At 46.6% G+C, this 25,677-nt stretch overlaps 1 protein-coding gene across 12 annotated transcripts in view; it reads left to right on the top strand.

Annotated features, from left to right (window-relative positions):
* Pcbp3 (poly(rC) binding protein 3) overlaps window positions 1-25,677 on the top strand; it is a 199,599-nt gene that overhangs the window by 136,677 nt on the left and 37,245 nt on the right. For 9 of the 12 annotated variants that reach the window (XM_036167315.1, XM_036167314.1, XM_036167309.1 and 6 more), the window contains 2 exons: window positions 3,154-3,286; window positions 21,029-21,097. In XM_036167315.1, the coding sequence (XP_036023208.1) occupies window positions 3,277-3,286; window positions 21,029-21,097 (79 nt within the window). In that variant the 5' untranslated portion in view covers window positions 3,154-3,276. The remainder of the gene's footprint in view (window positions 1-3,153; window positions 3,287-21,028; window positions 21,098-25,677) is intronic. The other 3 variants (XM_036167317.1, XM_036167316.1, XM_036167311.1) reach the window with 1 other exon arrangement.

Genomic DNA, 25,677 nt, shown 5'->3' with positions numbered 1-25,677 from the left:
CAGTCTCCTCTGTACCCTAAATGATCATGCTGTGTGCACTAGCAGTGCTGGACATCTGACGGAGACATGTGCTGTAGAACACAGGGCTCACCGAACATTTCCATCCAGAAGCATCCTGCTGGACAGCAAAATGTAGCTTAAGAAACACCTCCACCACACGGGGCTGGAGAGGTGACTTAGCAAAGGTGAAGAGCACGTGTTGCTCATGTAGAAGACTCTGGTTCAATTCCCAGCACCTGTGGCCCACAACCATCTGTAACTTCAGTTCTAGGGGATCTAATGTCCTCTTCTGGCCTCTGCAGATAGTGCATGCATGTGATGCACGTACTACATGCAGGGAAAACTCTCAGACACATAAAATAAATCTTTAAAAGACAAACAAAATGAAGACCCAGAGAGGAGACTAACACAGGTGCCTTCCGCTGTTGAGTTCCTTTGTTTCTGAGATAAACTCCATTCTGCCCCTCCGTCCTTCATTTACTTTCCTAACAGCTCCCAGTGCCATCCTCCTCCCTAGCTCCTCTGAAGCATCTTTGTTCTGTGGCTGGTGGTTCTATTCTCACGCACTCCACACCCTGGCTGGAGGCCCGGGAGTTGGTGCTTCGGCCCTGAAGCCATCTGTCTCCACTTGTGGCCTCTCTTCTGGGCTGTGTGCTGCGGCCAGAAGCCCACAGTGCTCCCCTCCTTTCTGCTGCAGGTTCCCTTGTTCTTCAGCACATGGTGACCCCAAGACAGCATCTTCATGGCTGTTTCTTGCTTCACTGATTGACAGCATTCTCAATTCTGACTTAAGAACATGGCCCTTGCTTCTAGAATTCTGAGGGCCTTGGACATGGAGCTGGGGGGTCCTGCTGTTTACTGGCTTTCTCCTTGACGGCCTTATTTTAATTTTACCACGTTACTATCTTCAGGATGCATGTCACTAAGCCCAGAGCCTTAATGAGTCACTTTTAGAGAGAGTCTCAAGGCCTTCTCGTGGGGGTGGCAGCCAGTGACAAGAGGCCCTAGGGCTGACTGGGCTGTATTCTCTCCCAGAGGCCTCACTGTGACCCCTGGGACGTGACTGTCATCGGTACTGCAGCACACCTGAGCATGCCACCTGAGCAGGGCTGTGTGGCCACCGCTCACGGCTTCAGCTCCACTTCCCTTCCCTGCACGGCCTCATCCACCCACTTGCAGCTTCCGGTCCTGCTTCCCCAGCTCCAGCTGCCTCTCTGCGTGGGTACATACAGGGCTGTGCCCTTTTAATCACCAGTGTTATATGCGTGTGCCTCTGAGGGTGGAAGAGGCTAAAGATGAATACAGGCTAATGTGGAAATAGTTAATAGCTTTGGTTCCTAACCCCCAGCCCCGTGTATGGTATTGGAGATCAAACCCAGGGTTCTGTGAATGCTAGGCAAATACTCCACCATTGCTCTAGCCCTTGGATTTTTGTTTTGTTTTTTGAGACAGGGTTTCTCCATGTAATTTTGGTGCCTGTCCTGGATCTCGCTCTGTAGACCAGGCTGGCGCTTTATAGACCAGGCTGGCTTTGCCTCCCAAGTGCTAGAATTAAAGGCGTGTGCCACCGCTGCCTGGCTGCCCTTGGATTTTTGAATGAAGGTCTCACTATGTGTTGTAGGCTGGCCTTGAATTTGTGATTGTCCTGCTCCAGCTTCCCCAGTGCTGGAATTACAGGTGGAAAATACCATACCCAACTCTTATTTGTTTAGAGTGTGTGTGTGTGTGTGTGTGTGTGTGTGTGTGTGTTCATAGTGTGTACAAGTACCTGTATATGTGCACGCAGTTGTCAGAACTTGATATTAAGTATGTTCCTCAATTGCTCTCCACCCTACTTTTTGAGACAGTCTTTCACTAGAACTTACCAGTCTTGCTAGATGAGCTGGTCAACAATCCCCAGGAGCTGCTTCTGCTTCTGCTTCCCCAGCTCTGGGATTTTAAGTGTGTGCCACTGCATTTGCTCTATACATAGGTGCTTAGGGTTAAACTCATGTCTTTGTACTTGTAAAGCAGACACTTTACCAGCTGAGGCATCTCCCTACCCCCTTGTTTAACTTTTTTTAAGCATTGCCTTAGTTCATATGCTACTTATAAATTAAGTGACCTTGGTATCCCACACACTGACTTGAAGGGCCCAGCTCCACACCGTGGCACTCAAAGCTCAATGCCATGTTTGTGCAGCAGCTGTCCCAGGTATAGAACCTGTGAAGGGCGGGGTAGGCTTCTTTCAACCTTGGCTGGCATGGAATCCCATTGCACCAGTATTTTCTTTTTATTTGGCTTGGGACTTTATGCTCTGGGTGAGTAACACACACCTGCTTGAGACAGCCTCCCGAAACTGATTATCTGGACAGCTCTGGGAAAGGCAGACACAGCCTGGGTAGTGATCACTCTTGGCACATTGACCTCACAGGTTCAAGCATAGGATGCTGTCGTATGTAAGCCTTTTAGATGTCCGTCCCTACCCATCACCTGGGAACGCCATGGGTATGTGCCCACAGAATGTATAACAAAGGGCAGGGAGGGCAATGGTGAGGTGAATGCTTGTGACTCGAAATTGATGCCTAGTGTTGGCACCAAACCTGAATTCAGAAAGTGAGAAGTCAGAAGCACAGGCTGAGGCTACCATGAGGCTGGAGAAGACTAGCCAGTGCAGAAGGTGGCTCCGGTAGGCTTGCTGCAAGGGGAAGTTGAAGAGATTGGTAAGATTACATTTGTGGACTGTGAACATAGCAAACCAGCAGTGCACTTAGTGTGTAATCTAATAGCTGTCATTTAAAATTTAGTGCCTATGCAGATATATATGCTGGATATTGTATGTAGATGATGTATATACTAAATAGTATAAATAGAAGATATATGCTAAATATTATAAGCAGACCAATCATACAGATTCCTCATAGGACCTCCTCTGGGATGCCTGTTGGGAAATGGACACCTTCTTCATGTTCCTTTGCCTCTATTGGGCTGTTCAGACATCATCCCTAAAGTCATCTCTGCTGGTACACATCCTTCTCACATAGGCCTTAGATGTGACATTTCAGAGCCATTTGTTGCTCTGTTGAATGGGAAGGAGAAAGGCTGCTAAGCGCCCAGTCCTGAGGTCAAGGCCTTGGAGCCCAGAGCTCATACTCCCCTGTGTTTCTCTTTCAGGTAGGTGAGCTCCAGATAAGCCAGCCCTGCCAGAGACCTCCATTTTGGGTGGATGGTGCTCTGAGCGACAGTGCGCTTCAGCATTTGGATCTATGGACCTGCTTTGAACCATAGAGCCTGCCTATGGGGGAAGGTGAGTAGCCCTAAAGCCCCTCTGTCTGTCTGTTTATTCATCAGGCATGGTGGAAGCAAAGCCAGGGTCACCATTGGGGAACACACGTGTTGGCAGTGTGTCTGTTCATTGTTCTGTCCTGCTCCATTCTGCTGGGCCCTGAGGTTCTGTATATACTTTGGAGAGTTGCCAGTTATGCTTGTACACCCTCAGGTCACCCCAAAGGCTGGAACCCCTCTCCTGGAGTTGGCCTGAGCAACCAGGAATCATGAGGCAAGCCCAGGTCTAGGGAATGGAGAACAGCAGCTGTGCTGGGATACTGATGGCCGCCATTGGGGTTTTAGTCCCCTTTTCTGTTTTCTGATACTGTGGCAGGAAGAATTGTTTCTTTTGTGCATTATCATCCATAATGTGTCCTGGTGATATGGATAGTAGAAAGGGCGGGTGCTTTCTGATACTATGGTTAAAAGAATTATTTATTTTGGATTGTTCATTAGCATCCATATTGCTTTCTGATGACATGGCTAGCTAGTGCTTTCTGGTTGGGTACATGACTGTAAAGAGAGGTTTCTGCCCCTCACTGCAACTTTGGATGGACAATATTAGTTCTGGAAAGCAAATGACAGTGAGCGAGGTAAGGGTACAGGTCACCTTCTCTATTCCTTCGTGCCTCCTCTCCAGGCTCACTGCAGCCCAGACTTGCATGTTCAGCTGAAGCCCCATGAGAGCTCCCTGAAGAGGGTTAGAAAGGGCCCTGCAGCAGTAAAGGGGCTCAGTGCACAGACAGTGGGGACAAGTCTGCAGCTAGGCCTTGTACGCAGGTAGTGGTAGAGTCACAGAGCAACTGACTGGAGGCTTAGTACTTGGGGAATCACTGCTCTCCACAACATTTCTCCCACTCAACCGGTCTCCAAGCCACCCCCTCTGTTCCTCAGTCCTGGCTTACACCCCCACTTTAGGACCTTACCAGTCCCTCAGAGAACTTCTTGGATTGGCCTTTGCTGGGCCAGGCAGAGCTGGCCAGCAGAGTTAAGAGTTGGTCAAGGTGAGAGAGGGCTTTGCAGAGAACGAGTTATATTAGTCAGGGTGCCTGGTATGGCTGTACATCAAGAAGGAACAAAACCATCTCATCATGTCATGGGACTTTTTCTGAAGAGTTTATTTCTATTCATCCCAGATCCCAGGGCAATGACAGACCAAAGGAATGATTTGATACAGTTGTACCTTGGTGAACTAATGAGTTTGGAATTACATACAACAGCACAGATAAAATGTTACTTACAGAAGCAAGGGGAAATTACGGGCAGGCAGCTATATACCACTGAAGACTTTCTCTGTATACCTCCCAACCCACCCCAGCAATTACTGGGGTAGAATATTTATATACCCTTGGGGAGGGAAGGGACCCAGTGAGCTTTCCACTTCTTCTTGGAGGGGGTGTTAAAGAGCCTGATTTTGTGGCTCTTGTAAAGAAAGGTCCCATAGAGGTAATCATAGATATTCTGATTTCAAGATGTTAAGAGCCATGCTGTGCCTGGAGGTCAGAGTTCTACAACATGCCCTCTGCTGGGCCAGTGTCCTGTGTTGGCTAGGCTTCCTACTGCCTTGTGCCTTAATTCCCAGGTGAGATGAAGGCTCACCCACCAGAGAGGCCTCAGATCTGGGACAGTTGGTATGACCAACAGCTCCTGAAGTCCCTAGTTCCTACAGCCACATCCCTGCACTGCCCAGAGCATACCTCTACAACTTGCTGTGCCCTGTGTGGAGGTCCATAGTCTTTCCCAGGCACATATTCTCTGAATGTATGACCATGCAGGCTCCTGTACAGCAAATCTGAGTGCTGGGATTGCAGGCATGCATACCTGACATAATTTATGTATTTTTGACCCAGAAATTGTATGCTGTAAATATATATGGTGGGGAGGTCACAAGACAAAGGGGGCCCATTCCTAGGACTAGATAAGTCATACCCACATAAATCTACTACAGTTCTAGAGGCTGGAAGCTCAAAATCAAGATGTCAGAAAGTCTGCTGATATCTGGTAGGGATGCAGCTGCTTCCAGTCTGGAGCCTCCTTGAACACTGCATCCTTTGGAGACACAAATACTGTTTTTCTGTGTGGCAGGAGGACCACCTGGCAAGAGAGCCAAACTGGTCTCCCTGAGCCTCTTGTGAGACACTAGTTGGCTAGTAGGTGGAGGTCGCAGCCTCATCACCTTCACAGGCCCAATACTGTCATGATGGAGATTGATCAAGCCTTTTGTAAAAGGCAGGGTCTCATTATATAGTCCTGGCTGCCCTGGAACTCGCTGTAGACCAGGCTAGTCTTGAATTCACAGAAATCTGGCTGCCTCTACCTTCTGAGTGCTGGATTTAAGGTGTGCACTATCACATCAATCCTGGAGATTGATTTTCAACATATGTATTTTGCAGGTAAACATATGCCCCAAACTTGAGCAATATTACTATAACATTGCTCAATATACCAACTCAAAATATCTGGCACACTCAACTATTGTAGATTCGTTATAGTTCTACACACTAAAACATAAAATGGAGTACCTGAAATCTTATTTATAAAGTGAAATATCAGGAATTTGTTACTATTGCCTAAACCTAAGTGCATTAGCTTAAGGAAGTATTTACTATGTAATACTAAATGCAAAAAAGAGGACAAATGTGGGCAGATTGGTTCTATTTTGTTTAAAAGATAGAGTGATGGAACCTAGATTGTATACCGCCCAGATTGCAGATCCAGGTTGATCTTTCTGGGGAGCATTTCATTATGTTATTTCTCTAGACTGGATGTCCATTGCTTATATCATTTGCTTGGTGAGGCTTTGAGACTTCCTTTTTTTTCTGTGCTGTGATGGGCATTGCAGAGTTACTAGCAATTTCTGTGCTTAAAGTGACCAGCTCCTTCCACCGTGCAGTCTGCCTTCTGGTACAGCCATAGTTCCTTAGTTCCTCCTGTTTGTCTCATATATGCTTGCTCATGTTTTGGTCGTTAACTTCCTCTGATATTGTTCAAGTAGCTACATAAACTTAACATACCAGTATCAAGTATCGTGGGATAGCCACTCTCTCCTGCTTACTAGCAGAAATGTTCAGTTTGATGGTGGCCAATATGCATGTTACCCCTCCCAACATTTAGGTATCAAGCACTTGAGCCTAAGGGTCCTGAGTTGGTCCCTTCATCCTGCCAGTGCATATCACAGCCCACATCCAGACCACCTTAAATGACTTAGCATGCATAGGCTTGCTTCTCCGTACTGACTACAATTAATTAAAAATAGGGAAGGCAAGAATTTCCAGTCTGTCATTTTGGGTACCTAATCCAGGTGAGTTGGGTACTGTTCATCTGGTCCCTTGAGAATTTGCAAGTGTGTCTCTAGTCAATCCAAGGTATCTCCATAGTCAGTGTCTAGGGATCTGCCTCTGCCCATGCTGTACATGGATGGTCAGCATGATGGCAATGTCTAATGCGAAAAGCTGTGTCTGGATTAATGCTAGCCAACCCCCCTCTCATTTCAGGCTGAGCTGCTATGTATATGTCCTGCAGGCACACGGGCTTGTTCAGTTCTGTTGGGGGCAGGAGCCATTGAAATGACAGCCATGAGTGCTGGGTGCCCCTCCAAGGGCACAAGGGGAGCTGGGTGAAAAGTAGGTCACATGTGCCTGGGCGATGTCACGTGGTTCCCACCCCAGGCCAATGGGATGGGTGGCCTCTTTCGGTTGAGAACAAAACATCACTCTAATTTTTCTCTGTTAGCATTTCATCTTCTCTAAACGGGGAGATTGGTAACCATCTGTCTGGCTCCCACACCCAACTCTATCCTCTTGACCCTACAGGGCTGCTTTATTCGGAGGTAAGGGGATTCTATGGGCCTGGGTGAGTGGTCAGCAGAGCAGGACAGGTGGACAAGACTGACAGAGTCCTAGCTCAGATCTCCAGGTGGTGTGGCAGAGTGCGCCAAGGTCACATACTTGATGTGTTGGGAGAAGGAAATGCCACGATGGTGCACAGAGCTCTGCGGGGCAGTGGGAAGAGCAGAGTTGGGTTCTCTGTACGAGCGGCTTTAGATACTTAGATATTGGGTCCTCTGCTTTCATAAGCCAGTTCTTTTGGGGAGGACCAATGGCGTTTTAATGTTCTTTGCTGTTGAGGTGACATTATTTGAAAAAAAAAAGTAAGAGCATACAATTTTACGTATGTTTTGTTGGTCAGAAATACCAGATATGGAAAGGAATATAATTCCTACCCTGGACTATATGAGCCATCCTTAGGAACAGGGTTCAGTGCACTCTGGATCAATTTTTTCCTTAAGTCCGTCTTTGTTAGAGGCTTAAACCTCTGAAGTTACTCAGAAAGTTATATGTTTCCATGGGTAAGAGCATTATGAAGCCCAAATCTCAGAACCCAAATATCAAAAGATCTATGTACACATATTATTAATAAATGAAAAGGTATATTTTAGAGTTTAATATTTATATTGAGCAATTTACTAGTTACCTTTTTACCAGGCAAGTCATTGAACATGATCCCCACATGGTAAAGCCTATGTGAATATATGATAGCTTTAAAATATTTATAAAAAACTAATATACATTTTTATAGCTTATAAATAACAAAATTTCACATTTTTGCCTGTCCTGTAAATAAGCTCAGGTGTGCATTGCCTCAGGATGTACCAATGTGCGTGTTTGACAAGCAAGTATGTGTTTGCAGGATCTGGTTATATCTGCCCTATTCAGACACGGGGAAATGCTTCCAGAAATAGTGTACCAGAACAAGAATTGTAGCAATTTAATGTGAGTGTGTTCCTCCAGGAACTGTTTTTCCTTTCAGATGAAATCTGAGCTTATTCCAGTTCTCCAGGAAACATGGTGTGTGGCCAGCCTTGTAAGGATAAGCACCTACACTTTGCTTATGCACTGCTGTCCATCTCTGTTGTGTGGCACAGTAGCTGTACCCTTGGTGACAAAGCAGGGCTCACAAGGATTCCTTGTCAGATAAACTTTCAGCCTTAGTGAATCCTGTATGTTTTCTAAAGAGCGTGTCTTGCACTGTTTTGCAATCTTGAGGAAACAGAGTTTTGTTTGTTTGTTTGGGTTTATTGTTTGACTAGGACAGGGTAGAAATGTGCAACATTTTCTTATTTGTAGCTGTTAATCTGATGCCTGGAAAAAGCCCCATACACTGATGCAGTTTTAACGTTGTCTCTTTGTGCCTCCTGTAACGTATGGCGGAAGCTAGGCTTAATGTGAGCATTCACCACAGCAAGTGGAGATAGAGGTGTACAGCTGTGGCAATCATACATGTTGATGTGACATTTGAAATTGAAATTATTTCTCAGGAGAGGGGTGAGGGCTGCCTCTGGAAATGAACCCATTCATGGACTATGGGTATGCTTATAATCCTTTATTCCCCAAACCCATTAGGCAAGATTACAGCACAGATACAGCTCTGCAAAAGCAATAGAGACATGTCCTGTGGTGATGTGCAGAGGAGAGAATCCTAACACAGGCTGGAATGCCTGACTATGTGCCTGGCCTCTGCTCCCATGCACACTGGAATGGCCCTTCCTGTCCACAAACCCTCCTCATAGTCATTGTTGAGCTGTGCTCTCTGTGGGACTTGAAGGGCCACCTGTGAAGCTGGGTTTGGGAGTGTCCTGAAACACGTTGTCATCCCATTATTCTGTGTTTGAGAGGTAAGTGATGTTCCAGGAGACAGCCGGACCCTGCTCAGAGGCCAGAAGCCTCAATAAAGCATTCTTCCAGCGATTAGAGGAACCTGGGGAAGATCTGCAGTGAGGAGCACCCCACAGCTGGAGCCATCTGAAGAGACATCCTGACTCCAATGGAGTAGGCTTCAGAGGACCAACGTCTCAATATTGAGAGCTGGGTATTAGGAGGTCCCCAAAAGTGCACAGGGCCATCCATTGCAGAACTGTTGAGTACAACCTATCTGGTTCTCCAATTTAGCCACAAAGCATCTGGCTTCTGCATCTTGGCTGCTCTGCTTATGAAACAGAGCAGGTCTCTGGTTGTCCAGATGTGATCTCTGCACCCCCACCATCCCTTAAGGACCCTGTGGAGATGCCAATTCCATGCTGCCTGCTTCAGATCAGTGGAGTCAGAACCTCTGGGCTAGGCCATGTAGGACAGGCCTCCCTGGTGGTACATGTGCTGTCCACTCTGAGTCTGAGAACCCCTAGTGTGGCTGTGAAGTGAAAATTTAAAAGCAGGGCTCCCGATGCAGCTGGAGTTGGGTGCAGAGGGTATGGATCTGAGTACCAGGTCTGGGAGAGCAGAGGATGCTGCCAGTGATTACCTGGTCGGATGCAAGCAGACCTCCTAGTGGGGTGTTTGAGGCTGAGTCACATTGCTTTAGTTTAGTTGTGTGCAGCCAGAGCTTTCTGGAGGAAAGGGCGCAGGCTGCCCCACCGGCACCTGATGGGACTGAGGCTTGTGGAGATGAGGAACACACCTGCTAGAACTCAAGGTGAGCTATAGCAAGGCCAGTGCTGGAGCAGGACAGATGTGCGGAAGCTGTGACTTGTGCTGACTTGGGACCGCCGCTGGGAAGGGTGTACAGAGGCCGGTCGGTGGAGCGGTCTAGAGAGGCGAGGGAACTGCAGTAGCGCAGCTGGGCTCTAGACAGATGGTCTGAGTGAAGAAAGGGCCTGTCTGTGGCTGGGAAACAAGCCCTGGCAAAGCTGAGGACTGATGGGACAGCCATATGTAAACTGTCTTCCCGCTGCATGGCATGGCACTGGGCTTTGAACGCCCCGCTTGCCTCCCTCTCTTCCTTTCACAGGCATGCTGGTGTGGGGCACAGTCATTAAAAACAATGTGAGGACAGAAGGGACAAGAAACCTGTATAAGAATATGCTGACCGGGTGGTTGTGGCACACGCCTTCAATCCCAGCACTTGGGAGGCAGAGGCAGGCAATTCTCTGAGTTCAAGACTAGCCTGGTCTACAGAGTGAGTTCCAGGATAGCTGGGGCTATGTAGAGAAACCCTGTCTCGGGGGGGGGGGGGGGGGGGGGGGACGGGGACGGACAATATGCTGTCAGGGCTGGTGGGAATGACTCAGTTAGTAAGATATTAATGGGACCTGAGTTCAGTCCCCAGAATCCATATGAAAAGCCAGGCACAGTGGCATAAACATTCCAGCCCTGGAGGAGCAGAGACGGGTGGATCCCTGGGAACTCGGTGGCCGGCCAGCATAGCCTGCTTAGTAAGGTCTGGGCCAGTGAGAGATGGATCTCAAAACACAAAGTGGGTTGCACCTTAGGAACATCATCTGAGGTTGTCCTCTGGCTTCCACATAGGTGCATGAATGCATATGTATGTCCGCATGCTTGTACACACATGCTATCATAAGAATAATCAAAATGTCACATATGAATGGGGGTAGAGACAGGTGAGGATGCCTAGTTCTGTTTTGCTATAATCAAAGGGACATTAAGATCACTAAGAATGAATAAGCTAGTCAATAAATGCTACTGGGTAATTCGAAGTATGTTTTTCGTTTTGTTTGTTTGTTTGTTTTGTTTTTTTTTTTAAGTACTAAATTTAAAATGTCACACAAATTTTGGGATGGACTAAAGAGATCCGGGCATAAAAATTACATGTTGGCCTTTTTGTATGTCTTTTTTGAGAAAGCATTGTAAGCTGCACACACCCCAGAAGGCCTGAGTACACAGTGGCAGGCCGCACCTTTTCCAAAAGCGTAGTGTTGCACCAAAACACAGGGTCATAAGTGGCCAGACAGACAAGTGTGTACAATGGCAAGGAGCTGACCGACAGCCTCGTGCAGGTTGGCAGGAGTCAGGATGGCAGCCTGCCCACATACCCTGCAGGCTTGGTCGGGTGTGAACCGCACCACTTTGTGGAACATGGCCGGTCATGTCTGCCAACATTTTAGTGCAAATACCTTTTAGCCCTATGGTTTTTGCTGCAAGCCAAGTCTCTTCTCTGACTAAACCTTATTGCATAGAGATCCATGTCTGGAATGTTCACCACATAATGGTTTATTAAAAATAATTAAAAAAGGTAGACCTTTAATTCCCACAGGACATGGGAAACTTGGCTGAAGTCCTACCATGGCCCCATGGAGACTCAGCCTCCAGGCCACAGTGACTCCTTTCCTTGGCTCAAAGAACTGCTGATGCCATCAACAGGAGACATGGCAACCGTTTGTAGCAGTATTCACGTTGTGGAGTTCTGTTTTGCAATAAGATCCGTGATACTGACTGAGAGCACACCTGTCACACAGCAGCATGGGTGACTCTCAGTGTCAAAGAGGCCAGGCCCAGAGGACATAGAGGGGGACTGCAGTGCTGGGTGAAGTCCTTAGTGGCTGCCTGGCAATGCCTTACTGTGGATGTGAGTGTTCTAGGTTACAAATTAGTAGTGCATGGTAAGTGCTGTGTGACATTTGGGCTATCCCCTCCATATATGTGTCACGATTGTGTCTATGCTTAAAGTGAAAGTCCCAGACATAGATAGTGTGGTACTTGTGCAAGGCAGGGCTAGGCAAAGCCCAGCAACCAAGACGTGTGGTATGTGGGTAGCTGGAGTCCCTTCCAGAACAGTTCTGCTGGCATTCCTGGTGTCTTAAAGAATCCCCTGCTCTGGCAACTAGAAAAGTGTGTTTGGGTTTCTGACACTATTGTTGAGCGTGGAGATAATATCAGCGCATCAATGGACCCACAGCTGTATAGCCACAGCACTTGAGGTCCCAATGTCTCTACTCTGATCAGGCATTTTTTTTCTTACCAGTCCCTGGGACTGTACCCAGTGAAAAACTACTCTCCAAAGACCTGGGGCCCGCAGCACCAGGAAGAAAGGAGGAAGGGCCTGTGGCTGATCCAGAGTCAACACCACAGCATCCTGCCTCGTTGCTTCTCATAGGGACCAGATGGCGTCTCCTTTAGATCTTTCTTAGTAGTGTTCTTGTTTAGCGGCCTCCACAACCTACCTAGCTCTAGCTTGGGGCTTTTAAATTCATTTTGCCTAGGCAGTATTGAAGTTCATAAATCTACATTTGTGTTTTCGAAAGTGAATACCGAGTTTATTTTTCATCTACACATCTATTTCTTTGTCTATCACACAGACTGAAATCAAAATGAGCCAAATGCATCCAAAATAAATTAAACAAGCAGCAGTGAGGCTTTTGGGATTAGACATGAGCGGATTGAAAGCCAGAGCACTTCTCTGGGGCCCTGCTGTCCTGGGGATTAAGTCTAATCCTGAGCTGCACCAGGAAGCAGAGCAGCAGCTCAGTGCCATCACGTGGCATGGAGGCTGTATCCTTGAGCTGCCTTTGCACAGTCCTCTACTGAGTCAGCCTAGCCTGGACATTGCCAGAGCCGCAGATGCCCCAAGGTCATCATCTGGTACATAGTGTGTAGCTTGAGGGTGATGCTGGCACCCTTTTCTTCTCAACACACGTGTAGGTGGCACTTCCAGGATACTGATGTATGGGCACATGTATGCAGGTCCTTGGCAACCATGGGACTCGGGTGCACAGACTTTGTGAGTGGAAGGGTGAAGGCAGGAGGGGTCCTGGGGAGTTTCTTGGCCGTAGCTTCTGTGGTCACTGAACCACAAGTCTGTTTGGGGCCCCACTGGGCCCAGATCTCATGCTGCTTTTCCCTGGGTTCGGCAAAACCATTTCCAGAGCAGAGCTGTTGAGCCCAGCTGTTGCTCGCCGAGGCTCATCGCCTTAGTGTGATCCTTCATAGCTTCTAGTCACACTGGAAGCCCGTTTTCTTTTCCGTTTGTTACCTGTTACGGTTTTTGAACCTGTTAGGTTGCTTCAGATTTGTCTAAGTTTTATTTCTTCAGTGTGTTGATCTTGCATTCTGTCTTCATTATCTTTACCTTTGAAATGATGTCTTTCCTGCGCAGCACTCATTTGTTCTCCCTTTACACTGTGATCTCGTTTCACTGCAGCCTTCCATCTTTTCTCCTTTATAAAAAAATTCATTGGGAAAGATTCTTAATGCTTTCAGTTACATTTTCTGATTTTTTTTTTTTATCTGAAATAATACGCTTTTTTCAGGGCAACAGTGAGATATTATTGCCCAAACCTTGCAACACAAAGAAATGACCTATCAATCTAATTTAGCTTGTTTTTTTGTTTTTTGTTTTCCCTAATCAGGGTTAATCACAATCAATGATTTTGTCTGTGTTGATAAATGAATGTTCTTAAAATCATTAATGGGTGCGTCCCTGGGGACTTGCCATGAACACCCTCCCAGGAAAGCTGGGAGCTATGTTCCTCTCTTGCTCCACCATGACCTTCATGGAGATATTCATGATCTCGGCACCTGCTGTCTATGCAGCCTGCAGCCTCACGAGGACACGCCTACTAGAAGCCCTGACCAGACAGTGTTAATCCCCTTCCCACTCAGGGTTGATGGCCTGTGTCCAGCCACTGTCAGGAGTGTCACCACACTATGGACAAGCTGTCTTAGTAGAGCCATCAGCAGGCCACCACTGGGCAGAATGGCTGTTGTCCACTTTTTGCTGGGCCACTTGGGCACAGAGTGTGCCAGGGACAGAGTTGCTATGAGACAAAGCCTCCAAGAGACTCCACCTGACTTCCTTCTAGTAGCCTGTTTCTAGTAATAAAGGAAGCAGTACTCCAGGTAAAGCTTTGGTGCTCAATCTAGGATTTAGCAAAGAGGCTCATCCTTGCATGTGATCCTCTGTAGCTGTTTGCTTCTGGAAGGACAGCCATGCTTCCTGCCACAGGGACACCATTGCACTGGAAACAGGAGGGAGCCAGAGGCCATCTTGGAACAGCACCCTTGTGACTGACACTCTGGGAGCAGGGCCTGAGGTTGCTGTTGTGTGACACCGTATTATTAAGGTGGCAAGTGTTCCATTAGGCAGCAGTAAGATTACCTAGCAGCTTCGTGTCCCCTCTGGCCTGCTTCTTGTATCACTTGGCTCGCGTGTCTCAAAGGAGCCGGTGAGGGGCAGTGACATGGGACGGGGTCTCTCATCAGGAGCGAGTTCTATGGCCCCATTCAGAGACCCCACAAGCTACCGTGGACACTTCGCATAGCTCTTTCTTCCACAGCTGCCTAGGGTTCTTTTTCTTCCTTCACAAAAATCTCATTTCCTGCTCAGCCTTCTTGCTTTTCACACAGGTGGCATCTTCTCCTTCATTAAATATATTTTAAAATCTTCCTTGATTCCTACAACTCCCCAAGATCCTCTCACACATCCCAGAAGTTCCCAGATGCTCAGGTCAGATGGTGTAGTATTTGACAGAACTCTCACACATCTCTCCACATTCTTTAACTCACATCTAGATAAATTAGAATACTTGATGCAATATAAATGCTCTTACACAGCTGTCATGCTGTGTTGGAAAATAATAAAAAGGGAAAAAGTTCTGTCCAGTACAGATAGTTTCTTTTTTTCCAAATATTTTTTTTTGTCTGTTGGTTGATTGACTCTGAAGTCACCAAGGGCCAACTGTCCTAGTCCTACAGAGAGCCCCTTCAGGATGTACCTGCTCCACTCTCTTGCCCCTTTTCCATGTACAGCATAGAGCTGTTCCTTGCTTTGAAGGCCTTAGCAATGAAGCAACGCGCAGTGAACATCTGCCGTCTGCTGGTGGGCTGCTTTTCTCTCTGTTGACAGTGGCCGGGGACATAGAGACTCTTAATTCCATTGTGACTCATGACCTCTTTTTGTCTCAGCCGCTGATAGCTTTATAGGTGTAAGGAGTCTCCTCTCTCCCTACCTGTACAAACATCTTGTGCTGTCCAGGGCTTCCTATTGATGTTTCCTGTTAGCCTCACTGGGGTTGACTTGAGGGAGACTGTAAGGGAGTTCTCAGGCCTCATGTCCTACTTGCTCGTTGGTTGACTGAGCACTATCCACTGAAGGTCTGCCTCGTGGTTTGCCATGGTTTTGAGCACTGGTTTCTGACTCTTAGATCCTCCATCCATTTGTTTCTTTTCACACTGCACAGACTCACTTGCTGTGGCTGTATTTGCAGAATACTAAAAAGTGAGTCTTCTCAGCTGCTGCTTCTTTGCACCATAGCATCACAGTGCTGCTCTGTACAGTGCGCTGCAGATTAGGTCAGAAAGCCTGGGGTCCATGTTGCATGGTGAACAGTCTCCATGAGCTCCTGTTACTATCATCCTGCTCCTGACCCCAGGATTTTTTCAAATTGGAAATGACTTTGTCCAAAGAATTGGCTCTATAGATCAGTTTGAAAGAATCCATGTCCTGAGCTCTGGTTATTTGGGTCTCTCAGGGCCTCTTAGGTTTTTAGCACCTCTCCATAAAAAGATCTTGTTTTCTATGTAGAAATTTTGCATGTCACTTTTTTAGGGTTATCCCCCAATTTTTTATATTCTTCCAAATGGTATCTTCTTAAGAATTTAATTTTTAACCCCAGCTGGTATAAATACGTTAGCTTAGTTACTCTGATCAAATTCCTTATGACTGTCACCTGTGAGTCATTTTGGGCCCCACGTGCCCACCTTATCCTCTGCATCATTGCTCTTCATTCTGGTTTCTCACCACGGCCATAGTGGAAAGGATCATCCACTATGTAGCCCTTCACATGAAAGTTGTCAACTCAGTACTTTCCAAGAGGAAGACATTTAGTCCCTTAGCTAGAACATCAAATCTAGATTGGAGATGTCTCAGGATTCCTTGCTCAGAACTACATGTAGCTCTAACTAGCCCCAGGCTCTGATTGGCTGGCCTCTCTGCTCTGCAGGCCCTGGTCCATTGCAGTGCTCTCAGAAATCAACTATGTGCTTAGGTCATTGTTCCAGATTGCAGGATTGCACTGCATGGTGACCTGCAGGTAAGATCAGAAGACATGGGGTTCTTTGCTATTGCATGATGGGTGGTCTCCATGGGCTTCTGCCCTGCAGTGCTTAGCCCAGAATGCCCCCCCTGCTCTCATCTTCATTGTTTACAGACAGCCTCTAGTGGTGGCCAAACTGGTCCTTTTCCATTCAAGGGAGTTGTCCTGGATGATCTTCCAGGACCATTCCTGGCTAGGGATAGCTCACCCCATTCTCTTCTTCATGCTCACTGGGATCCTGGATCCACAGGAAGCTCTAAGTGTTGGACTTTGACCTTTCTCTTCTAGAGCTTTGGTCTACATGAAGCATGCGGGACATAGAGTTGTGAGGCATGACAGGGTCCAGTGTTGACTTTGAACCATGATTAGTTTAAGCTGTCCTAGCCCCAAGTCTGATTTCTCCACCACACCGTGTCCTACTTGTAACGATGGTTGTAGCCACTCCTCCTTCATGCCTGGTGCCTGGTGAGAACTGCAGAAAGACAGGCGACATGGGATGTTCCGGAATCTCTTTGTTGTGGGCCAATGGAAGGTCTTCTGTGGTTGGGTTCCTGCTTTAATAGAGAGTCTGTGGGAGGTAAAGAGCATGCTGGGAAGCTGCTCCATGAGGTGCAGGGCTTGGCCATGAATGGGAGATACAGTTCTGTGTCTGTAATGTCAGAAGATTCAACTTGGCCCTTAGGCCTACCCTGTCTCTCTACATGAAAAATAGTATAGCTCTTGAAATTGGTATTTTAAAAATGAGGACATTTGAGAGATAGGTGTGTGTGCTGACATGGGTTGCATATCAAGGCCCTTTTTACTACAGTCAGACTTAGAACTGTCAGAAGCACTCAGTGAAACCTGGCCCGTTGTTAGAAAGAGAAGAGCTCCACAGATTCCAGACCAGGTCCGTGTGTAACGTCCAGAGCAAGACGGAAGGGCTGAGCCCACTGGTCCTTGCCTTGTCACTTTTTGTCCTGACACTTGAGTGACAGCTGAGCAGGCTGTTTAGAAAGCTTTCTGAAATCAGGCTTGTGTACATCCCAGATCTCTTTCTAATGCTAACTACGACTGGCAAGAGCATTCAGTTGCAGAAATCTCCCTTAGCCTGCATGGCCTCGAGGACCTATGTACATTGGGAGTCTCTCAGGAGAAGGAAGCAGCTAATTGGCTCTGTCGGTTTCTGCCGCCATTGCCTCATGCAGCCTGATGTGGGCAGTGAGCTGTTAAACACAATAAATCAAGTCTGGTTGCTTTTCCTCATCCCACGTCCGCTCGAGACAGCTGAGGCCCTGGGTGCAGCCCTGGACAGAGCACAGCTAATGAGAGCAGGCCAGAGCCACTGGCCTTGACAGGCACTCACTGCGGCTGCATTGTCACTGATGTGTTGCTGGAAGTGCTCTGGCATTGTTATCTCTGTGAGAGCTGTTAAAACGAGAAACTCAGGGAAGTTGTACCCACAGTGGAAGTGATTGCTGGTGCAAGATCCCGGATGCCTGTTATCTATTTTTGCTTTTCCCCTGAAGTCTACTTCCTGAGGAAATCTTTCCATTGGGACATTTAAAATATAAGGCCTCTTTCTTCCAATCCGAACGCCAGGTTGCTAGCTTTCATTTTTGAGCTGCATGGAAATAATGCATAATGGGCCTCCTGGTAGTCAAGAGCCTGGCCTGGAATCTGCCTGCTGCCTCTCATAGCACCTCCTTACTTAATGTAAAGCAGAGGCGAGCATGCTGTCGAGCTTGGACAGGAAGTGTATACACACACACACACTCACGTGCACCAAGCACACTTGGCTGCAGCTGCTGAACAACACAGCAGCTCTTACTACAGTAATACTTAACTGTACTAGCATTTGCCAGTTTGAATGCTATTTAAAAGATTGATTAGCCAGTTTGATTTTTCAGAATTGCACTATAGTGTTGCTGGTTAGAGACCAATTTTTGGCAATTGTAATCAGTATCAAATTGAAAAGAAGGTTTGGCTCTGGTAAACATGTAGCACATGCTACTTTTTCCTACCTACTGAACCTACTGTGCCTTCTTGGGCAGAGTGTGTGGAACAGATGCTAAAGATGTGATGTCAAGGACAGCTGACAGACCAGGACAAAAACTAGCGCCCAGTCATTGGTTTCCAGCCTGGATACCGAGGCAGCCCTGCCCAAAGGTTCACACTCCAAGTGCTGAGTGCTGTACTTGGCTATATGGAGCATTGAGGAGGCCCCTGTAGGGTGCAGTGCAAAGACTCCACTATTTACTCCTTTCTCTTTTTTTCTTCAATTCTCTGTGGGTTGCCCAAGGTCTAAACATAGAGGAAAGACAATCCTCTGGAGAGGAAGGACAAGGCCCAGCATGTAAGGACTGCAAGCATCCCTTCTCTATGTCTCTGTCAGCGCATCCTGGCCCTGGAGGCACATGCAGTGGCAGGCAAGATAAGGCTGGCTTTTTACCAGAAGGTATTGGACTCTCACAGAGGATGAATGTGAGAAATGATACTTAATGTTGTATGCAGCTCCCAGGATGAGGCTGTGTGTGTGCAGATCTGGCTGCATGCAGCACAGCAAAACCTTTGACAAAAATAACCATGGGAGATGACCACCCCACAAGGGCTTTGCTGTTGTGCCCATGTGTGCCCAACTTGACAGTATATGTTGGCACAACAGAATGTCACTGCAAAACCTCTTGAAGTTGCACTGACATTGAACCTGTAGTACATAGGAGGCCCTGGGTCTGACCACCTAGAACTTCTACCTAAGATTTATGCAACATTTTCAGTCCTATGATAGTGTTCAGAGCGTCCACAGCTGACATAAAAAGCCAAGAATCTCAAGCTATGGTGGGAGAAATGATTGGTGGGTACCAGTCAAGGATGGCCCTGTGACATCACCAGAACCCACCTTTTTGAAACAAGTGGAAAGGGAATACAAGGTGTAAAAAGTGAAGCTTTTAGAACTCAAAAATCTAATAACCAAAGTAATGTATTGTGTGGACTCAGACTGGCCCGTTACCCTCTGCTCTGTTACTATGACATGAAGACAAATCATTGCCAGTAAACCAGACTGATGGCTATAAAATAGATGGGCAAAACTGAGTGGAGTGAGACTCTGGGACAAAGGCTAATGCTGTGCATGTGGGTCATTCACTTAGTACAGTACAAAAGATGATGCTGTGCATGGGGTTATTCCCTTAGTAGCCTGTAGTCTGTGTAATATACTAATATTGTAAGGCCTACAATTTTAATTGAAATCATATGAAATTTGCTTTCTAAGTAGAGAGTGGAATGGAATTACAATGTATGTCAGCATCCAAATTCTTGAAATACCAAAGCAGGTACCTCTCAATAATGTAATGGGCGAAGAAGTATCAAAGGAAATTGGTTGGACAATTAAAAAAAAAATTCTTAAAGTTTTTCAGAGTAAATACTAGTAGATTCAGCCTCTAGAAATATCAAGAAATGCTTCATTGGAGAAAAAGCTCCAACAGTCCAAAAACAATCCAAAAGTTTCCACCTGTGGAAATTTAAAGATGAAACCAGAGCAACCATGCAGAAGGAAGGAATTGATGAGCCAGAGCCAGAGCCAGAAGCGAATGATGTCAGAACAAACCTCAGGCTTACACATTGAAGAAAAAGCAGGCATTACATTCAAGAGCTTGAAAGATTCCCCTAGGGTTTTATTTTATGGGTTGGGTTCAGGACAGTTTTCCTGGTCCTGTTCACTGGCCTTGGGAAGACCCCTTCCCTTCCTCAGTGAGCCTCCTCTTCTTTCTGAAAATGGATGGATTCACACTTCAGGTTGAGCCTTGAGTTGAGAGAATGGTCACTTGGAGGTGTGGGGCCAGATTCCCAGATGTTCTGCCAAGACTTGCCTGGGCCTCTGGTAGAAGTTGGTCTGGGGTATCAGGGTTCTGATAGCACATGCTTTATCCTGCTGTGGTTGAGACTATCTGAACCTCCACACTTGGAAGTCCGTACCTCCTCCATTGTACTCTGACCACAGCAAATCCTCAGTAGATGAAGCAATGAACAGGTAAATGTCCTGGGGAGCCATGGAGACATATCTGTGATGATTGGCTCACTACCTCAAAGATACCAAAATCCAGTGCCAGGTCTCTTTTATAAAATGGTACAGTATTACATGTAACATATGCATATCCTTCTTTATAACTTCAGATGACTCAAAATACAGAGAGACAATACAAATGTTATGTCATATCATTTGGAAATAATCTGTATGTGTTCCAGACAGGCAAAACTAACATGGGAGAATGGTGCTCCAACTGTGCCCTAGGGGGACCAAGACTCTGAGCAGCCTGACAGGATCTGGACTCAGTAGGCCTCTAGGCATGTGGCAAATTGAAGGCTGACCTTGGGGAGCCTTTTGGGAATTTCTGGAATGAGAAGTTTCAAACAGCAGTTGGTTAAATCCAAGGATGTAGCTGGAATAAATAGTATGGGGGACTATAGAATCTTGGGTGTGTATGGGTATCGGGGCAGACATCCTTAAGTTCTGATTTCAGAGTGTTCTATGACGCCACAGAAATTGAGTTGGGTGCAGTATTCATTGTACGGACTGTCTGTTACTTAACTATGTTCTGAGCTCCTTTGGGCCAGGAGTAGGATTTAGTGTCACTGAAGATGACTGCTGTGGTCTGGATGTGGTTTGAGGAATTCTCCCATAGACCCATATGTTGGAAATGTGGTCTTCAGTGGAGCAATGTTGAGTTGGTGGGATCTGTAATAGGTGAGGCCTCGTACAAGGCAGTTAAGTTATAAGGTACCACCACTAGCAGTGATTGATGTAGGTCCTCCAGAGCTAAGTCTTTGAGAGCTGGTTGTGGAGGGAGGCCTTCCCATGTTCTTAGCCTGCTTTGCTTGTGGCCATTTCCGACTCTGCTATTCTGCCATATTTTGAGGCAGCCAGAGGTCCTCACCGGGATGCCACCTTTTTGCTGTTTGGAACTTCCAGCCATCAGCACCATGAGCCAGGTAAGCCTCTTTTGCTTTATAAAGTACCAGCTCAATATTTTGTTACAGTACCGCAGACCAGACCAACACAGTATAATCTGGTGATGGTAACAGGCCCAGATAAAGTGGAGGTGCCAAGAATGCCCTTCTGTAGAAGTCCCTGAGACATATGTAAGAGAACCTAGCCACTCCCAAAGGGAGTTAGGGAGCTTGGTCAGAGGAGCTGGGGGCAGGGTAGAGAACACCTTGTGCACAGGCACGCACTCTAGGTTGAGTGGCCTGGAGGTGGGAAGGTGCGTCAGTGTTCCAGTAAGAAGGTGATGTTGTCTTCCCTTGAGTACTCACTGGGTATCTAGTTATACACGCCCCACCATGTGATCCAAGGCAAGAGTAATAGGAGCTAAGAGTGTAGCTCAGTGCTTGTCCAACACTGGAGTTTGCTCTCTAGCATATGTGCACCGCGCGCGCACACACGCACACACACAGTGCCTAGGCCAGGCCACAACAGGTCAAGTTTGGCCTTTGGTATTTAAAAACCTTGTATGGGCACTGAAACTGGAATGTGTCAAATGCCTTTCTTCTTACAATCATGTAACTTTGTATTTCTTCTGTTAATTTGGTGGATTGCACTGGTAGATTTCCAAATCCTAGTGTTACTATGCACAATTATTTTCATATGTTGCAAAGTTCTATTAATGAGTGTTCTTTGGTATAAAATGATTCAGTCAAGCAAGTTAATATAGCTACTGCCTCATATACTTACCAATTTTGTGAAGAGATCGTTCACTACAGGTCAATGATTTTTAAGAATATGAAATTGTGAATTCTAATAATGCTATAAGACACATGATTAGCAAGCAGGCATTTTTCCTGTCTAGTGAAATTTTATACCTTTTAACCAGAATTCCCTGCCCCCCACTTCACCCTTCCATTCTCCGCCTCTTTGTGTTCAACTTTTTAAGATCTCACATTTGAGTGAGTTTGTGCAGTGTTTATCCTCCGGTGCCTGCTTTGTTTCCCTTTACACAATGTCTTGCAGGGTCATCCATGTTGGACCAAATGACATGCTTCTTTTATGGCAGATTAGTATTCCAGTGTGCATACATACAATACTTTTCTAATTAATCCCTGGGTTACTGGACACTTTGGTTGATTTCATGGCCTGTGAATGGCGCTGCAGTTAAAATGGGGTGCAGGTGCCATTTTCTTTAGATCTAAGCTCAAGAGTAGAATTGCCAGGTCCTATAGTAGTTCTGCTTTTGATTTTTGCAACTGTACTGGTTTTCATAATAGTAGAATATTTACAGTTTTGCCAGTTGTGTCCAAAATTCCTGTTTCCTTGTTAGCATTATTTTAGGCTCTTGATGACCGCACTCTAATAGGCTTGGGTGGTAGGCAGTTCACTGTGGTTTTCTCTTGCATGTCCCTAATTCTTATTTTCCTTATATTGAGAAATGTCTGCTGAAGTTCTTGCCAGCTTATCCTTACCTATTTTGTTATAAAATATACTGTTTTTGATATTAGCCCACATCAGAGGTTTGGTTTATAGATATTTTCTCCTGTCTGCTAATTATTTCCTTTCTTGAGCAGACTCTTTTTAGTTTGATTTCGTCCTGTTATATTTGCTTTTATTTCCTGGGCTTTGGGGAACATTAAAAAAAAAAAATCATTGCCCAAACCAATGCCACAGAGTTTTTCTTCTAGTGATTTTCTAGTTTCAGATCTTATATTTAAATCTTCCATCCATTTTTTTTTGAGTTTAAAAAATACACACATACACACACACACACACACACACACACACGCGCGCGCACACACACACTGTTATAAAATAAGAACCCAGCGTTACTCTTCAGCATGCAGATACTTAGTTTTCCCAACACCTACTCACCAAGGGAACCATCTTTTCAATGTGGTCGGTTTCCTGTCGCTAGCATAGGACCAGTTGTTTTTAGTCTGTCATTTTTTTAAATGATACTGTTTACATCTCATGTAAATACATGTCATTATGGAGATGTTAGGGCCCAAATTTGTCATTTCATTTTTAGTTTCTGTTTATTTTATCTGACTTTTAGGGTTTCTCCTTGCCTTCCTGGGAGTTATTAAGCTTTTTTTAAAATTCCATTTTGATTTGTTAATAATTCATGACATCATTTTATCAGTTTCAAGGGGAGGTAGAAAGCTTGCCTTCCTTTACCCTGTGCCAATATACTATTCATATCAGACAGTGCAATAATTTTTACTTTAACCATCAGAAATAATTTTAGAAACGAGAACAGAAGCCTGTAGTATTTACCCTCATTTAAACATGCTCTTTTTCAAAACTATGATTATCAGCACATATTATACAATCCAGCAGCATTCCCTGTGTATGTGTGTGATCATGTCCATCAACCTCTCTTTCCACTTATCACATTTTACCTGCTGTGTTGGGTAACTTCTCCCACCACTGTAGAAGCTCCTCCGCAGCTGTGCTCCTGGAGTGGAGCCGCTGGCAGCAGTTTCTTGGTTTGCCCTCACCCTGGAGTTCCATCCTCTCTTTTACTCCTGAAAGCCCGAGTTCCTGGACCCACAGTTCTCACCTGGCAGCCTTTCCCTTCTCGGCCCTGCATGGCTACAGTCCCTGACGGCTGGACCACTCTCCGCTCATCTCTGCGGTTCCATCGTCTAGACCACTGTCTTTGCTGCATACCCCTATTCCATCATTGGCATTTTACTTCCACTGTGCCCCTTCTATCTTTCATTAATTTAGTAAGAAGTTTGTTTCTCTGCTGAGCCAATGTCTTCTCATTAGGCTAAAGAGATGGTTCAGTAGGTAAGAGTGCTATGCAGACATGAGGACCTGAGTTTGGCCCCATGCTTCCTGCAAACCTAGCCCTAGGGAGGTGGATCTCTGGGGCTTGCTGGCCACCTGACCAGCTAAAGAACACAAGTTCCAGAGACCCTGCCTCAAAGGAAGAAGGCAGAGAAAGATCCACCTCCACCACCACCACCACCACCACCACCACCACCCCCAAAGAATATTCCTAGTTGTTCTAAGGAGCACTATGACGATGGCTGACTCGCAGATGTCAGCTAATATTAATGTCTCTGTCATCTTGGGATTGGCATCAGCTGATTGCCCTTCATCCACTTTGAAATCTCCACAGGTCTTGGCACAACAGGTGATTTCTGTTGAAACCTGAACATTTGGTGTTAAGGGCTAAGGCTCTGGCCCTTGGCCTTCCTTTTCAGCTAGTTTCTCCTGACTGTGCCCTGGTGGGAAGCAAAAGGGTGGAGGTGCAGGTTTTCCCCGGGCTTCTGTAGTCATCCAGGCATGGAGAAACTCCTTACTGTCCCTTGATTATCCCCTGGCTTTGCAGAACAGCATGGCTCCTTCCTGCTCCCCACAGCCGGCCCCTAACAGCGTGAGCCAGGACTTGTTGTCCCAGGGGTTTGAATGCTTCTGTTTAGCCTGGGGGGGGGGGGGGGCAGGAGGTGCTCACAGCTGGACCCTGCTTTGAGGAGGGTTTGACTGAAGATGCTGCTTCAGGATATAGCCACATTTACTGCCTCCTACTGACCCTTTGACCGAGAGAGCAGACCTCTACAGAGCTCTAGCTTGACGCTCTTCCGTGTGCAAGTCTGAGAGACCCTGACAATCTCACCTGTTCTACAGACAGTTCTTCACTCCCAGAGAGCTTTTGTGCCACCCCCCTCTGTGTGTGTGTGTGTGTGTGTGTGTGTGTGTCTGTCTGTCTGTCTGTCTGTCTGTCTGTCTATGTCTGTGTCTGTGTCTGTCCTATCCTCTGATGCAGAAAGGCACTGGCCCAAGTGACTGATCACTCCTGACAGCCCGGAGCCGAAAGCACCAGGGGCAGGCACTGACCTACTTTCTCCTTCCTGAGCTGGAAACATTTATGTAACAGACAGCCACAGGGCCCTGCTGTCCCCATGATGAGTAGGAGATGCCCCAGACTAGCCACAGTGTGATCCGGTTTATGGCCCTTGCAAATCAACCTTAGCAGAAAACAACACTTTCTGTAAGTGGACTTGACTCTGCTTCTCACAGGGTGTCTGCATAGACATGGGTTATTTAGTGTCACATCAGTCTCCTGAGTCAGATGCTTGTTTCCTTCCGGGATCCTTCTTTGTGAGCTCTAGCTGGGGTCCAGCATTCCTTGGGGCCTATGCAAATGTCCTGGTCAGCAGTACTTCTCATCTGCCTGTGCTTTTTGTCCAGAGCAGCAAGCAGCCACACATAAGACATCTACTTCCAGAGAGCCTAACCTACTGTAGAGCTGAGGCCTTACATTCCTGACCTGCCTTCTCTTCACATGCTCACCAGCTCCAGAGCATCTCCTGAGAATGGACAGCTTGTGTCTCTTGCTTCTAGAAACCTTAGTGGAGCCTCACCTTCCCCATCCCCTCCCCAGCCTCCGCTGTCAATCTAGACGGCCCTGCTATATGTGCTAGCCTCGCTAGCATTGTTGGATTTCTAGGATGGGGGTGAGCCACATTCTTTCTTGCTCTCTCATAAAGTGCTGGCCCAGAACCTGTGGAGAACTCAGTGACAAGAGCTATTCACCAGGAAGGCCTGATCCCAGGGCACCCATGTTGGC

The sequence above is a fragment of the Onychomys torridus genome, chromosome 18 (genome assembly GCF_903995425.1).
Source record: "Onychomys torridus chromosome 18, mOncTor1.1, whole genome shotgun sequence".
Classification (NCBI taxonomy): Eukaryota; Metazoa; Chordata; class Mammalia; order Rodentia; family Cricetidae; genus Onychomys; species Onychomys torridus.
The sequence above is the reverse complement of the archived record's forward strand: the minus strand, read 5'-3'. Positions and strand labels throughout refer to the sequence as shown.